At 50.0% G+C, this 17,236-nt stretch overlaps 3 protein-coding genes across 3 annotated transcripts; 1 reads left to right on the top strand and 2 right to left on the bottom strand.

The window, feature by feature from the left end:
• Positions 1-1,382: 1,382 nt before the first annotated feature.
• HOO65_040544 (UPF0613 protein PB24D3.06c) lies at positions 1,383-2,514 on the bottom strand (the record flags this gene model as incomplete). The annotated part of the gene is made up of 3 exons (XM_071002900.1): positions 1,383-1,662; positions 1,728-2,011; positions 2,074-2,514. The coding sequence occupies 3 exons, from the start codon at positions 2,512-2,514 to the stop codon at positions 1,383-1,385; spliced, it is 1,005 nt and encodes a 334-aa protein (XP_070859387.1).
• A 6,153-nt stretch (positions 2,515-8,667) lies between these two features.
• HOO65_040543 (uncharacterized protein) lies at positions 8,668-15,175 on the top strand (the record flags this gene model as incomplete). The annotated part of the gene is made up of 2 exons (XM_071002451.1): positions 8,668-12,579; positions 12,635-15,175. 2 exons carry the CDS (start codon positions 8,668-8,670, stop codon positions 15,173-15,175), a joined length of 6,453 nt encoding a protein of 2,150 aa, XP_070859386.1.
• Positions 15,176-16,092: 917 nt separating this feature from the next.
• Positions 16,093-16,953, bottom strand: HOO65_040542 (uncharacterized protein; the record flags this gene model as incomplete). The annotated part of the gene is made up of 1 exon (XM_071000678.1): positions 16,093-16,953. The coding sequence occupies one exon, from the start codon at positions 16,951-16,953 to the stop codon at positions 16,093-16,095; it is 861 nt and encodes a 286-aa protein (XP_070859385.1).
• Between the last annotated feature and the right edge of the window lie 283 nt (positions 16,954-17,236).

Raw genomic sequence — 17,236 nt, 5'->3', positions numbered from 1 at the left:
TACGAGGAGAGAATGGAACTTCCGTGATTTTGCCAGCTGACTTTAGCCCATAAAGTCAAAAAGTCGGCGGATATCAGATTCTAAACGCACTACACTAAGCGTTGGACAGACCTGACCAGCTCTCTAGACGCGGTGCTATGCGCGGCTGTGGCAATGCAAATCGCTTCGTTCCCACGTGTCTTGGCCTAGAACTTAGGCTACGCCTAGAGCTAAGCAAGTGGGATTTGCAGCATGGAGATCGCGATATTTAGACAAGTGGTGCTAAAGCGTGATGCTGGCAGATTTAGAATGGGGAAACAAACTGGAGTTGAGTTATCTGAATGCGAATGCAGGTCTTTATTTCGGCTCCCTACACAGGCACTCAGCATAGGCGGGAGCAGGGAGTCGGTGTTTTAGAAGCCCCGACGGAGGATACTAGGACTATGGTAGGGCATAATCAATCTTGGCATTGGAAGCCAGCTGATTTCTGTTAGCAAATATGCCATGTGGAGGGCAGGGGAAATCTATACAAAAGATAGTAACTGTGTCGTGTTTGGCGTTTTGGCTATGCAAGTCGAATAAATCAGCGGATGCTGGATGAATGTTGGATGAATGTTGGATGAATGTTGGATGAATGTTGGATGAATGTTGGATGAATGTTGGATGAATGTTGGATGAATGTTGGATGAATATTGGATGAATATTGGATGAACGGTATTGTGGGGAATCTGCCTTCGGCCGGATTAACCCTGGGTAAACCCGAGCCTGAATACTCCAGCTTAGTTGTCCATGATGGAAGAACTCAACAGACAACCTTCACCAATTCGATCAATCTGTATACCAACACGGTTCCACGTGCGGCCGTACAGCATCACGAGTGACTTCAACAGCGATACACCTGAATTCAGTAGATTGTTCCGACAGCGGATATCTTTTTCGAATACAGGCGCAAACTCAGCTATCTTGTTCTAGGGAGCCGTATTTGCCAAGGCCAAGAAGCACTCAGTGCGGTCTATACTCAAATGTTTGGCTTTTATGATAGTCATGTCCCGAGGGGCCTCGTGTTGAGTAAGCTAAACAAAATGCTGACCAAGTCATCGCAAAGTCTGATGTCATTGATTCAAAACGACCTTGTATGAATTGAGAGAGCAGCGTTTATCTTGCTAGCCTGATTCTGGTACATATAAAGGTCACGACAAGTGAGGGCCAAGTTGCATATGACGCCAGTTCTTTGTCACCCATTTATTACACGAAGTTAGCGCTATTGGTTGGTTGTACATGCTTAACTAGCTATAGTTTGACTCGAAGCGAAGGGGAGAGCCACCAATATCGTTTTCCCTTCTAATCTTTGGCTAGTGAGAGAGATTCTGTTGCTTCAATCCAATCTGGTCGGCCTCAATTTCTTAAAGCGTTTGCAGGAACTTCACTACGCGGTCACAGAACCAAGCTGCAGGACCAGATTCCGAGATAACGTGGTCTGCGTCCGGAATAACACCAGAGAGATCGCTGACCTTTGACCCGGCGGCAGCCTTCCACTCTGAAATCAGTTCCTCTTTATTGACGAAATCAGGCACAAGCTCATCCTTGCCGCTATGAAGCACCATGGCCGGCTTGGCAAGTGACGTCCATACCTTAGAAACAGCCTTAGAGCTCAGATCTGACGAGAAAAGGTCGTCATCACCACTAGAAATACATGTTCTATTAGCCACTTACGTGTCATGGGGGAGAAACTAGCAGGTTCGACTTACCCTACGTTAAGTAAAGAATGGAAGCGAGAGATGGTGAAAGGTGTATTGCGAATAACCTCAGGCATGAACCATCTTGGCATCCAACCGAGGATGTCATCACCAGCTCTGTATTGAGCGTCGTGTGCAGTGAGTTTTGCATACTCCAATGCTTTGTGATAACTGTCCATTTCGTCGCGTTTGACGAGCACATGCTCAAAAGCCTCACGATCAGAAATAGGGCCCTGGAGAATGAAGCCATCAACAGAAGGAACTTTGTCTTTTAGCATACTGTACTTTATGATGTCCTATTGTTTTTGGTTTGTCAGTACTTATCCACCTAATTCAAAAGAGCCATAGTTGAGCTCACCTGGCAGCCAGTCGAGTGGCCGAGTAGAACAATCTTCTCCCGGCCAAGCTTCCGAAGGTATTCGACGAGAGCACTGATGTCTTCAATATCCTCTGCAGTTCCAAAGCTGCCGTAAGTGCCCAACGAGCTTCGCATACGAACTTCGAAGAGCGAATAACCCAGTTCCGGAGCACTGAGCAACGCTTTGGATATCTCATTGGCAACACTCATAGTGTGAGGCCCGCCGCCACGGCCTGCAATGAGGACAATTGCATTTTCGGCCTTCTGAGGGCCTGACTCGTAGGCACATATGTTGGCAGGCGGAGAGCCGAAAGGATGGACGGTGGTCTGGAACGGCGCCACGTACGGATTGGCCCGCCCAATCACAGACGCAGGGCTATCTGTTGCTACCACAGCGCCTCGCGCAGAAGCGAATAGGGTGAGCACGGCCCAGAATTTCATGATGAAGTATAGCTTTAGTATCTCAAAGCAGGAAATCAAGGCAGCGTAAAATTGAAAGAAATTCAGCGGCGCGAGGCGACCCAGGACAGTAGAGCAGAATATTGGCTAAAATAGAAGCAAGAAAGATAAGAGTTGTATGTAAAAAAACAACACACAAAGGCGAGCAGCTTGGTTTGGAGAACAACAGATATCAACCTACCATGGACGAAGAGGAGACTTTATATCTAACTTTTCCAAACGGCTCCCAAGCAAGCTCAATTGCCCAACACCCAGAAAGCCAAAAAAGTTACGCCGACTGTGACAGAATCTTACTATATTCACAAACGGTGCGCACAATAACACCAGCACCATAACCCATGTACGATGATGGTTGATCTTTGCCACACGAGTCCGGTGTTGTACAGCATCGCGCAGCCGCCGCAGCAACGACAATGGAGCAGATGCCAAAGCAGTTGCGGGAGAAGGGCATAAAACCTGGATAAAGAGCGAGACCATCCAAAACGCCCCGAGTAGATTGGACTAAAATCCGGTGGTGCACGTCCAAATTGGCAGAAATGGCTATGTCCAGCTCTGGCCTATCTTCTTGCTTCTTGCCCTTCAAATAACCACCCTAAGCAGCATTTACCAGAGAATGGCAGATGCTGCGTTTTGAGTGAATAAATGCCCATCAAGGGGACTATATGTACCGTCCCTCTAGTGCGAGAGTCCAAAAGGCCAAAAGCATGGACTCCGAAGGTGGCAAGCCTTGAGATGGGCTTACCAACTTTATTTTGACTTCGGATTTAGGCTATGACTGCCTATACCGAAGCATACGAAGCTAGTATAGGGACCACAATGGCTACACTACAAGCTGCTCAATGGATTCAGGGCAGAGAAATACTTGCGTTACTCGTCGTCCTAATATCTGCTGAGTGCCTGGTTCTTCATGAAAACAAAGCCCTCATGCCCCCGAGCAGCTATATTTAGGACGAAGCCCCGTAGTACGCAGAATCTTATACAATCTTGCGCTGTGTGTATGTTGCTACTAGGTTTTCAAAGCATCATCCCACCTTCGTCACCATTCTTGGCCACCGCTCTATCTCTGATTCATATGGGTATGATATCTTGCAGTCGCGCCAATGGCTAGATATCATCATCAACCAGGATAGTCTCTACAAAAGCAGTTTGTCATACGAATATTGGGCGTACCAGGCCTTAAAATCAAGTTTATCTATTGATAAATGCTACCTTTCTACAGGACTGCCTTGGCAGGTAAGCCACAACGAAGCACCAAGTTGCTACCTCCACTACTTTTCTATTCCATGCCCGTCATAAACGCATCGCTTGTATTTAACTATCCTTTTAAATCAGTTGCTGTCAACGGCTGGTTTGTAGCATTGTAGAGGGGCGGCAGAACGTGTTGATGGAAATAAGGATTAAGAAAAGGCAGCGTGGAAATAGCTCACGAGTAGTTAAAAGCCGAGGGAAAAACTATTATCCGTAGGCAAGCATTATTCAACGCCTTCTCTTCCATTCATTGCTTACAGCGATAAAGAGCTTTGTCAGTAATGTAGCCGCCGAGTCTGGCTTTTCTATCCTGAGAATATGTAGGGCTTGCCAGTGATGAAACTTCGGCCATGAAACTTCGACCATGAAACCTCTCCAATCCTATTCTTCTACCGCCATCGTTACTTTGTACTACTCTACTATTACAAGCTACTAGCATCATCTTTATCAGGATTCATTGCTGCCATTACTAAACACAGAAAACGACCAGACATGAGTCCTCTACCCGGACAAACGCTTGCGCCTTACAACGACAGGTCCAGTACCAGAGTGCAGCAGAAGACATCTAGTATAGCGCCCAGTGGGCTCTTTCCACGAGTAGGCTTTGTAACCAAGTGTCTTTTGGGAGTCTGTGTGGATTCTAGCATGCTGATAGATCGATCCAGGCTTTGCCTTAATAAACGGAATCACCTCCGAATCAGAACAGCCAGCCCTAGTCTCGCACTTTCTCTCATAAGACTAGTGCGGGAAGTACTCGACCACCTCAGTCCCCTTCTTGCAGCATGTGCGTCTCTTTCATCTGCGTCCTTTTGCAACTAAAACCAGAGCTTACATATAGGGGCAGGGTTAGGTGGCATGTCTTGTATCTTCTAGATGGACACAGTTAGCCCCCAACTTTCTTTCACCATAAGAAATACCAACTTTAACATAAATTATCCTTGTTCGGGATTAGAGACCTGACCTGCCCAAGGCCCTTGTCCTTATTTCATCTCCTTTCTGTCTTTCTACAAGGGGTAATACAGGCCATAATCTCTACGCTTGTTCCAACGGGTCTTGGAAGACCACGGTGTCTATCCCCGATATAATATGGATGACGTACATGGCTTTTCTGTACTCGAAGAAACAGCTAGGACTGCAAGTAATCGCACGTTTGGTCTTTCCAGGCTTGCCATACCGTCCCTCCGTGGGTGGGTGTAATGAACGCTCCAGAAATGGCCGAGCCCTGGGACTTATGGTGAGTCCAAGGTCTGCACCTCCTAGCGGCCCTGTTGCCTTGAGAGTTTATTGCGCTCTTGCGAAGAGGAACAGGAACTGCCGTGACTCTTGGTGGCGATGATAGATGAGAGTAACCCGTCTTTTCTTGCCTGCCGCACACATTAGCATGCGAACGCTTCAGCTTAGGGTTTTCGCATCAATATGTCGCAAATGCTCAATCCCCATTTAACAACAGAAGAACCGCAATTTCATCTAATCCCCCTGTTCTAGATGGCAGGTATTGTCGCTCTCCTCCCCTCCCATCCCTTTCTCATGACTGACTACCGTTGGCATCCGCCTGCTAAGCAAGATCATCTTTACAGAGAGTAGGCAGGTATATTTGCAAAGGCACGCCGGCTAGAACCACTAGATTTAGCCACTTGACTTGGTCATTCCAAGATTTTGACGCATGGTTTACCATAGGGCAAGCTCAGTCGGTGACCTCCAAGCCTTAGGAACGTGGCGTTTCAAAAGCCCAGTGTATCTGCGAGCATGACTGCAATACTGATTACTATCAGAGACATTTTCCTCAGTAATAATATGCTGGTAGTCAAGACCTGGCTCCATCTCTCGATAGGCCGGCCAGGTGTCTAATGAAGGATTGCGTTTCCTGACCAGGTTGCACAATAGTCTTACTTCTTGCGCTTGCATGCTGACCGGGCATTTCGTCTTTTTTGAAGCTGGCCTATCCGAATGCACAGTGGTATTACCCTACTTATTCTTGTGGTGTCTGGTTGTTTTAGAGATTTCATTCTTGTTGACTACTCCGCTGCCGATGGCATTGATCGATCTGTTCTATCCGTGTGAGTTGCATGCTTGTGTAAAAGTAGCTTAATGCTGGCATTTCTCAAAGTTCTATCCGTCTACCCTTAGCAAAGTTGGGAAAAATAGGGTTGGTAGCACAGTGTCCCATCACAAATAGCAGCAAGCCTTAAGCGACTTCGCTAACCATGATAATGATGTCAACTAAAGGGAGTGTGGTCTGGTTATGCGCCTTACATGCCCCGGCCGACCCTAATGATTGGCCTGTGGCTTGACGCCCATCAGCTTACGTTTTCCCGGGGAAGTTTGGAGACGGACTGTGTTGTTATGATGAGAGCCTGTTTATAGCACTGAGTTAATACTACCGTTGCAGTCTTGACCAGAGGAACCCATATTAGAGGTGGCTGGGCTTTGACCTGTGAGGGGGGGGGGTTCATCTTTGAAGGGTATTCAAGAATATGACAAGTCTTGGCCCTATCAGGACTTGTACATGTATATTAGCGCGCTCGGTGGTCGTGCTGGGTCAAGTAGTCGGTCTGGTTATATTCACAGCCCGCCCTGTAGTTTTACGGCCAACACAGCATGGTGTTGCTGAGAGCGATGCGTCTCGTCGGCCTCTACATATTTAGCGCTGGGCTATTGGAGGAAGATGTGCCGTAGGATGTGGCGATGAGAGACCCCTTCATTCTGGCTGGTATTTTGTGTTCCACAAGGAAGAGAAGAAAAGAATGATGTGGTAAGAAGGAAGTTTGCTAGACTGGGAGCGTGGGGTGAGGAGAGAAGGGACGCCCGAGTAAACTAGAGAGGGGAGGACTTGCTGGCTCGGCTTCTTGTAGTAAACAAAGTCGTTGAGACGTTAAATCCCGTTGCCCCTTAGGGCCTTAGGGGAGCCTAGCCCTAACAGATTTGTGGCCAAACTTGGTCTCTAGCTGTTAAGGCCCCATAGCAACGGCCTATTGCAAGGAAGCCCTTGTAAGCCGGGGATTTCAGACTTTTGATTGGCCACTAGAGCACGGCCTAACTAATTAAGCATGAAGCTGTATTGTTTACTTTCTTAACTTCAGTTTAAGGGAGGGGAAAAAGTAAATAGAGGAAATAAGACTTGTGAGACTATGAGATTCGGCTGAGTCGTCAAGAAAGACATACAGGGATTGGCAAGCTTCTTTTCTGTATCTATTTGCTGAAACAAGGGCAAGACTGTTGATTATTTTTGGTAGCTTGTCTGGCCAGCAGCAATGCTTGCCACCTACTCTACCAGATCAGCAAGCATTGTGTGATATGAGCCTAATCTCTGATACATTGCTTGTCACTGTTGTCCCCCTACACTGCATCGGAGCATACAAGCGAGGCCAACTTCAACCCACAACTAACACTACAGGCTCAGCATAAATCTTCCTTTTCTTCCTACTGCGACTTACTGCGCAACGCAGGAGGCTGAAGGCGGTAAAAGCTCTGCATAAGACAGCTGCACAAACAAGGACGGGGCGAAACTGCGAAAGCGCAGGACTGCACAACGACATTTATCCTAGATGGCTCCAGCGGAAGCCTTGCGCCGACTCCTTTTCAGTCCTTTTATTTTTATTTTTATTTTTTCTATTTCGTCCGGGTTTTGTAGGCATTTCGCTTTCTCGTCTGGCAGTTGCTTAGTCCAACTTATTCGCTCCTTCCTTCTCTCTTCTTACTCCTGTTTGTTGTTTGGGCCAATCGGCCATCTGCAAAACAATACGCATACGCACACAGACACAGACACACACACGCTCACTTGCCCACAAACCTTCCCTGGTTACTACAGTTGCAGTCCCTACCGACAACATCAGCTAAAACAGCGACACCACATCAAATCACATCAAGCATACCCATTATCTTACATACGTACAAGCACAGGCACACCCCAAAAATACAACTCTACACAACCACGCGCGCATTCCGAGCTATCCTACCCAGCCCAACCCAAAGTCTTTTTCGTCTAATTTACAGAAAGCAGTTCCGCGACACACATCTCTCGTCCCAGACTTATCCCCTCCTCCCCCCCCCCAATCTTTCCGGCGCTTTCTCCTTTCGTTCGTCCCTCCCCTCTTACCTAGTTTGACAACACCGAACACAGGGCAGTTTCCCTTCTGCACCCCACGCCTCCTTCCAAACTAGCATCGATACCTGCCTTTTCGTGCCTCGGAATTTCAACTTTGTGCGTTTCGGTGGAGCTGCTCAAAGCCCTCGTCTTTCTGCGTCGCCAGTCTTCAATTCCTGCTTTTTTGTCGTGTTTCTGCGAAACTGACAGAGTCTTGAACTTGTCACACTTCATTGTACTAGCACCACTAGAACTCTATCACAGAAGGGGGGCATTTGACTGGTAGTCTTATCTCGTATACGGCCGCGTCCATCCTAGGACGGACTGTGCTGCACCCGTTCTGAAGACACAAGGATGCAAGCTTGAGATTTTATGGTAAGTCGTGACACTCATTCACAACAATCCAACAAATACACTGGAGTGCCCTGGACATGCGCCGTGGCTGCTGCAAGGCGCTTCTTGGTTGGCCCTTGAGGTGCAATTCTAGCCGTGCCGTGATACCCTACCAATGCTGCTGTGACTCCAGCTTGTCTGGTGGTAGAGTAGGCAGAACAGCAAACGCCCTTTGGTGGAATTCACCCAGGCTAGAGTAGATCTCTCTTCTTCCTCGTCTTGAGCTGCACTGCTGAGGCATGCAAGATCTAAAAGGCCAGGTTATTAATGCACTTCGATTTTCTTCTTCAAAGTCTCCCTATTGTAGCCCCTAGTCTCTAAAGATGGAGCTTCCCCATTCGTTGCACCGCCAGCCCGCTCAAAGCCAAACTAACCACCTTTCCCACTCCAACAGAGTCCGCTTCGTGACCATGGAGTCTTCAACCCCAAATACCAGTACCGAAAAACCCCACGACCCGGCTACTCCCAAGAAAGTCCCCGCAAAGACCAATGTCACCCCCAAGAGTGCTCCGGCTGCTGCTGGTGGCACCCGTGGCCGGCCTCCCGTACGACGAATCGACACCTTGCCACCCAGCCTGTTAACCGATTTTTTTCTCGGAAGACCCAGTCCAGCACGGCGGGCAGCTCTCAAGGCCCGCCGTGAAAGTATGGATGCTATCAAAGCAGAATTGAGGCAAGAAATGCGCGCCGAGGCCGTGCGTAAAGTTCAACCGCCAGGCGGAGTGCGCGATCGAGTCAGGAAATGGCAGAAGAGCAATGCGGCTGCCATGGCGGCCGGCGACCCTCAAATTCCTCCCTCGGAGCCTGGCGATGTGGCTTTTGAATCCGACGACCATAGCGTGACCGAAGAAGACCGTATCCGCATTAGATCTCAACCGCAAAAGCGCACATCAACATCAAGACGACCCTCTGCTCAAAAGAGCCCAATAACCCCCAAACGCGCCATTACGCCAAAGGCGAAACGGGGAAGCCAACCCCCGGATCTCAACCATGGTTCACGAAGCTTGCCGTCCAAAATCAACCAGCCGCCCAAGAAGCGCGTTGTAAGCGACGACCACTGGATGAAAATCAAGCTCAAAAAGAAGCCTTCCCATCGTCGAAAGTCGCCTAATACTACACAGCGTATTCCCAAGGATTTCACACATAAAACCATGAATCCACCGGCTGTTTCCAAGGTTCGTGATTGGGTCAACAGGGTTGAAATTCCAGATGCCTCACCAACGAGCCCTCCAATGTCCCCAAAGTCACGTTCAGTGTATCGAAATCACAAACATTCACAGTCGATGCCCAACGCAATAAACAAAAATGCGGCGTCCCATGATGGCACAGAGTCAGAGTCGGGGTCAGAATCAGCATCAGAATCCACATCAAGTGACAATCAAGACGACCATCACGATAATGATGCCAGGTCGACTCCGTCACGGCCATTAATGTTTGACGATGAATCCGTCCATGTGAAACCCCTGCGTATGAGTCTCAAGAAAACTCCAGCCCCATCTGCAGTGTCTGTCCCAGATGATGATGGGATTCGTGTCCGTGGTTCCGAAATTCACGATGACGTAATCAGCACTCCTCACTCAGAGCCCAACGATGGAATTAGGGTTATCCCATCAGAGCCCTTTGGAGATGATGGAATTAGAGTAACACCCTCTGAACCCATCGGCGGCGATGGTATACGGGTGGCGGCTTCAGAGCCTGGTGGTAGTGTTCGTGTACGGCCTTCGGCTATTGATGACGACGGAATTAGAGTCCGGGGCTCGGAACTAGACGATGATGGAATCCGTGTATGCCCTGTCCTCGACCCCCTTGATAATGACGATCAGATAACGTCTCTTCAGGAGGCCGAGGACGCGCTTTCTTCCATGCTTGGGACGTCCATTATTGATCGCAACTACAACGACCAATCCCGAAATAACGCAAGAAAAATCTCAAAGTCTAAGCCTCTCAATTCGAAAAGCCCAGCCTCTGGCACTGCGAAACTCCCAGTCCGTGAAAAACCGCAAAAAACGAACAGGACTAATGGAAAGGTCTCCGGGAAGCCTGCCAAGTCTAGATCTGGCCGTCGTAGAACGAGGTCACTGGGGCCGCCAGCTATCCGATCTGTCCGCACCTGCTCTTTTTCCACAGGCTCAAGTGTTAGTGAATCTGACGATGGTCTTAGCGAAATCCCAGTGGGAAACTCTGCCTTCAGTGTACTTGAACTTCCGCTCTCTGAGGAAGCCCACAAGCCGCGGAACCGCCAATCTCAACCTTCGCCAGCGCGGCCTCCCATGTTCCGAGATGTTCCCAATGTCTTCAAGAAGATAATGAGTGAAGGAAAAAAGATTTTGCAAGAAGTCCATGAGCCTGCTAAGGCTATTCCTGCAAAACAATCGGCCCCCGTGCGTATTGAGAACTGGCTCAGCGGTACTGTCGAGCCCAAAATTGAAAATGAGACCGCGAAAGTGCCTATTAAAAAGGCGATTGAAAAGGAATGGGCCCAAGAGTCTCAAATTCGAAAATCGTCTGTGGAATATCGCCCTGGAAAGCATGAACATGACGACGATGCTGAAAACCCAATAGCCGATTTCAAGGCTGAGGCCCCTATGGCCTTCAAGAAGGGAGATGACAACAAAGAGAAGGACAAGAGAAGAGAGATGGAAACGGCAAGAAAAGAGAAGGAAAGGGAACAGGAAAAAACCCCCAAGAAACAGACGCCACCAAAAGACACCATTGCGACTCCGACTTCCCCTGATGCAGCCCCCAAAGTTTCCAAGATCACCCCTGCCGACTCTCGCTCACCCGCTGAAAAAGAGAAGAAACCTGCTGGCGGTCTTCAACGAAAACCTACTGGCCTTGGCCGGCCTAAAATTGCTTCAAAGAGCCCCACCTCGAGAAAGCCTCTCAAAGATGCACTTCGTGATGCTTTCCGCGGCGAGTCCGTTGGCCACAACCTGCCCCCAGCCACGTATCAAAGCCAGGAAGATCGTGCCTATGAGGTTGAGGTTACTGCCCACGATGAATCAATTGATGATGAATGGGAAAGTCAACTACGGCCTCATACAAGCCCTACCGAGTCGGATTTCTCGTATGACTCTAGGATTCCCTACGAGACTAGATATGCCGATAGCATCATTACCGATTCTGACATGACACCTGCACCATTACGGCGGCGGGCACCGCCCACAAATGATAATCTTTCCTCGGTCGTTACTTCAGATGAAGCGGTACACCACGACCCCGACTCGAGCCATACCACTGATCTTTCTAATGCTACTCCTGCCCAAACAAACCTGACTCAGGCCACTAGTGTTGGTAACGAGCAGTCTAAGTCCGAAAGGGAAGCTGGGGTTCGCCGCCAGCCTAGCTATATATCTAGCAGTGACACTGTGAATCGAAAGCCCAGTGTTCTGTCAGTGGCAAGGCCTTCCAACCGCAATCCTAGCAACATATCTGGCGCCTGCAGCTTTGACGAAAATTCCAGCTTTTTGTCTGACCGGAACACATTAAACCGGAACCCTAGTTTTGTTTCTGGCCCTGATACTATCGACCGCAATCATAGCTTTGCTTCCGAGACAGGTAGCCAGAAGCGCGGAGCTAGCAAGGCTTCTTCAGCCCGCCGTTCAACTCATAAAAACGGCAGTCATTACAGCCACCGGACCAATAGCAGCAGCGGGCTCAAGCGTAAGCTTACTAAGCACTCCGACCTTGTCTCGGTATTATCCATGCCAGAGGAAGAAGACATGGTTTCCACTCTAACGGGTACCCAGTCTCGCACTTCGCGACGAACTGGGTCACAAAACACCATCAGGGAAAAGCGAGCTTCTGGGCCCGTACAAGGCCCTATCGCTGCTTTACTGCGAGATTTTGCCGACGAGGAAACGTCCTATGCTCGGGAGCTCAAGTCTTTGGTAGATGGTGTTGTACCGGTTTTGCTCAAGGAGGTCCTTCACTGGGATGGTAAAGCACCGCTGTTTGGTGACCCCTCTGTTAAGGGTGACATATTTTCCAAGTCTGTAGTTGATATGGGAATCTGCTTGGAAAAGATGCGGAATTCGCACAAAAAGGCCCCTCTAATGGACATCTATCAGCTCTTTGCCTGGCTAGAGCGGGTGCACCCCATTTATGACTCGTATCTTGATGCGTGGCGCCTAGGATTTCACGACATCGTCGTTAATTTGGCCCCCTTGATTAATACTCTTGACGACACTGACTCTCTCCTAGATGCCATGCCGCGAAATGATGAGGGTGATCTTGTGGATGCCGATGGCGCAAGGCTTGACGTCGCGCATTTCCTCAAACGTCCTTTGCAACGCATCAAGCGGATGGTCAAATTTCTCAAGGTGAGAAAAGATGCACTTTCTAAGAATATCTAGCCGTATACTAACTTCACTACAGGGGGTAACCAAGGCACTGCCGTCAGCCACAACAACAGCGCTGCTAGAGAGTTATAACCAGCTTCAGGATAAGGCGCGCCGGAGATACAATGAGGAGATTGCCCGCATCACAGACAAGGATGCTGTTGAGACAGACACTTCTCAGTGTCTGAATCTGCAGACCATGGAAAAAATGGAAAGCGTTACCATAGATCCACTCCGCCAGGTGAATGCCAAGGACGTCTTTTCGTTGACTCTCTGGCACTCTAATGGTCAAAGATTGGAGTGCCAAGCCGAACTCGTTCACCGTGATAGACCACAGGTCTATGGTGACCCCGGCGATTTGCTCATCCGAAAGACTGACGGCGAGAAAGAAACGTGGCTATTGTTTGCACCTATCACCATGGATTATGTTTCAGCCAGACAAGACGAATTCGGCATCATGGTCATGATCCGAGGGCCTATTGCCTACCCGCTCCCCGGGGAGGGTCAGGAATGGTATGAGCTGTTGCATTTGAGAACGGAAGATGAGCTACAAGTAGAGGACTGGATATCCATTTTCAACCCCAGTCCAATCCCAGCTTTCAATCGCAGACGTGTCGTGCCCGGGTCAATCTCCGTGGCTCCCCCGATAGCGCCTCCTCAATTGTCTACTATCATGGAGGCCTCGACCGAAATCTCTAGTGTCTCGGAGATATCAACTCCGAGCAAGGATATTATAGTCAAGGTCAAAAGCAGACGGGGTCGCAGCCCAAACACTTCGGAAGTTGGAAAGCACGAGACCTCTCAGTCTGACGAACAAAAGCCCCGCAACTCTTCATCTTCGCCAGAACCTGAAGCACACAGCTCTGGGTCAGATGTTACCGTTAAAAACGAGCCATCTGATGACAAGCCACCTGCTCCGCCTGTCCATCGCACTCTTAGTAAATCTTCGACGCCCGTCTTAGCTCCACCTGAGCCTCTGCGGCGCGGAGTTGAGCGACGGGGCTCATCGCCTCTCAAGCACGAGTATCTTCCATCGGAAGTCTCTTCTGAGACATCTGGTTCTGCTGATAATGAATCAGAAAAGATGTACTCTGACCCGGAAGATGACGAGAGCATCCACAGCGGATCAGGATCCCGCACGGGCAGTGAGGATGAAAGTTATACCGAGTCAGAGTCTTCCGGCGATGAAATCGACAGCATTGATATGCCCGAGACCGAACTTGGAATCAGCATCAGAGACGAAGAGCGGCAGCGTGAGTTCAGGGCCGCCACAGCTTCGGTCATGACGTACGATACAATCACCCCGTCGCACAGTGCATCCCAAGTTGGGTCTCGTGATGAGTACCACAAGGGTGAGGAAGAGGAAGCTGAGCAGGTTGCGGAGATTCAGGACCATAAGTTCATTTCCAAGGTTTCCCAATGGTCTGATAAGAAGGCCATATGGAAAGATCTCAAGGCTGAGAACTGCTGGGTCGTTGTACATGCAGGTTGTCTTGAAGTGCACCACATGGGGGTTGAGGACATTAAGGTTGCCGAACCCCTCGTGGCGCTTGACTTGACACCGCTAATTTTGCTACGCCAGAGCACGTTTATCGATCTCGAAATACGTGCTGAGACCTTGGACACTGGTTCGATTTTTGCACGTCACGGCGCCAACTTCCGCTTCCGCTGCCAAAACACGGCAGAATGCTACGATTTGTATGCAGCCGTACACAATGCACGTCTACAGAATGAGCGGTATACTCGAAAGCAAGATGAGCTCCGCATCAAGTCGTTTGGCCAGAACGCGTATCCCATGAGTACCGGGGCCGGCGACGACGGGGCAAACAACAGCCATGAGACAGCCAACAAGGGCTGGTTCGGCCGCCGCAATTCCTATCGTGCTTCAACCCGGGCGCCGACGCAATCACAAGCCATGAGCCAATCCCAAGATGGCGCAAGCACGACCCCATCTAGCAATGCGTCGGCTGCATCGTCGTTCTTGCGACGATTGACGGGGGGCAATTTGTCATTCAACCTTGCCAAGTCCTCAGTGAATCACCATGTCGATGGTGGGCCGGCGAGCCTGTACTCGGCCGACTCGAGCAGGGGTGGGCCAGGGCTACGAGCCCCTAGTCTCAGTATGGCATCCCAGAGCACATCTAAGAAAATGACGCTGGACAGCGATGCCATCCGCATTCGCCTCCATCTGCTCATAACACAGAGCAAATGGGAGGACTGGGGCAACTGCATGTTGACAATCAGTCGACCGCCCCCAGGCAAACACATGAGCTTACGCCGATACCACGGACTAGAAAAGCGAGTGACTGTATCAACAATCCCCAAGAAGAATAGCGGTGAGAAGCCAGCCATCATCATAGATGCGGTCCTAGGCTCGGGGTGTTTCACGCCTATGGGCAACCGCGGAGTGGTGTGCGGCATCTGGGAGGAAGTCAAGGACGAGAAGGGTGTTGTGGGCAACATTCCACAGAATGGCAATGCTGCTGGCAACATTACCAAGTGGTGCTTCCAATGCAAGAATGGGGTCGAGGCCCAATGGGTGCTACGCAATCTACACCAGGAGGTCGAGCTATTTTAGATAAAGCACGACAAAAGCGGTGCGCGGGTGCAGGGACATGTCACGAATAACGCAAAGGATGAGGGCGATGGAGACAGAGAAAGGGGAGATTGGGGGCAGCCAGGGCATGACATGAAGGGTTCAGTTATTACTGCAACCATCAGCCCGGGGCCGTCAGTTGTTGCTGAGGGTCCGAAACAGGTTGTAGGCAGACGCCTAAGGAAAGTTTTTCACTACATGCCGACAGTGGCTGAGGAGTAAGAGGGGGGGGGGAGGACAAGCACAAGAAGGGGTGGGTGGAGAGATTAGGGACACAGGGACACAAAGGCTGTTGCTTTTTTTTTTTTTGCTATTCATGGGGAGGCGGGTTTGCGGGCTTGACAAGATGATATCCCTCTTTTGTTGCTGTTTGTTTGCTTGCACAGAGCTTTTTTTGTTGTTTTCTTCTGTTGATACCACGAGATGTCGTCATTTAACTACTGGGACATATTTCTTCAATTTATTTACATGATCACGGCTACACGAGTTTACAAAGGGGAATCCCAGAGATGTTTGTGGTGGATGAGCAAAGTGGTATATTGGAAGTCACCAGTACGAAAGAATCAGAGGCTGTACAGAAACGAAAGAAAAAAAAGAACGCAACGTGATATCAGGCCAGAAAGCAAAGGAGAAAAGAGAAAAAAAAAAAAAAAAACAGGAGCCGCCAGTAAAAATGCTAGAAATGCAGTGAAAAAAAAAAGAAAAAGAAGGCAAAAAACAGAAAAAAAACAAAGGCTGAGCGAATAACGGGAAAGATGACATGAAGAAAAATTATGCAAATAAATGAAAACGTAGCGGCGTAACAAGCATAACAAGGTATAAAAGGGAAGAAAACAGAAGGGCAAATCATGAAGAAAATGGGAGGAAGAGAACAAGACAACTTGGAAAGCGAAAGCGCCTCAGGCCGGGAGGCTAAAACGCACCCGTTTCGGCGACTTGCTACCCTTCTTGGCCTCTGTAGAAACGTAATGGCTCAGATATTCTGATGCCGATGTAATGGACGACGCAAAGCCGCTGCCATAGTAGTACTTTTGAGCCTCACTAGATCGTGTTGTGAACTTGCTACCGGCCGAGTATCTCCGGTCTCGTGTCTTGCCGCCGCCAGGTCCGCTGAATGTCCCTGCCGCTTGCACAGGCAGCGGCAGGGCGGCACTGTCGGCTTCAGGCTCCTCGGCGGCACTATTCTCATGCCACATGTGCAGACGGGACGCTCTGCTAGCCCGGCCCGGCGAGCCAGCCGAACTGAGAGAACATGACCGGCTGAGGCCTGGCGAGGGAGAAGGAGACGAGGTGCTGGCTGCTGCAGCGCGGTGGTGAGGTTGGGAGTCGTAGTAGTAGTCTGTTGGTGGCAGCGGGTCGGTAAAGGCACCGTTAGGAAAACGAATGTATTCCTCGTCGTCTGAATCGTCGTCTGAAACCATTGCACTATTGGCCAGGGTCGGCGCCGAAGAAGAGGCGGGATGCGGCGGCGGGGCAAAGGGAGAGGCGAGGAGAGACCCGCTGCGTCTCGGGCGTGCCGTGTATGTCCCGCTAGAGGAGTCGGAATCGAGAGATAGCTCGGGCTGGGCCGGGGCAGACTTGTAGCTCGTATTCGAAGACACGCTGCTGAGAGAAGAGCTGGACGACGGGCGAGAGTGGAAACGGCGCATGTTGGTGAGTACAGTGGGGCTTGCGGAGCGGGGATGTGGAGATGGTGAGGGAGAACTGGACAGTGTAGATGCCGGAGAGCCGGTGGCGCGGGCACGGGCGTAGTGGTCCATGATTAAATCGAAGGAGGGGGGCAATAGATTGTGCAAGAGGGACGTGGGATGTGGAGCGCGAGGGAAGAATATGTAGCCAAGTGAAGCAGGCGTGTCGGTCGCAGTACGCAGAAACTGGGCGACAGCAAGCAGACAATTGTGCCAGACAGACGGGAATGGAAGAACACAGCTGACACTGGAGACAAGCTGGGTGTGTGGCGGAGCGAACTTGCCTTAGGAAGCAAGCATGAGAGATGAGAGCGTGAGAGGGGCTTGGCAGAGAAAGGAGAACAAGACACGGCTA

This window comes from Ceratocystis lukuohia (genome assembly GCF_044167205.1).
Source record: "Ceratocystis lukuohia strain C4212 chromosome Unknown Supercontig4_pilon, whole genome shotgun sequence".
NCBI classification, from domain to species: Eukaryota; Fungi; Ascomycota; class Sordariomycetes; order Microascales; family Ceratocystidaceae; genus Ceratocystis; species Ceratocystis lukuohia.
The sequence above is the reverse complement of the archived record's forward strand: the minus strand, read 5'-3'. Positions and strand labels throughout refer to the sequence as shown.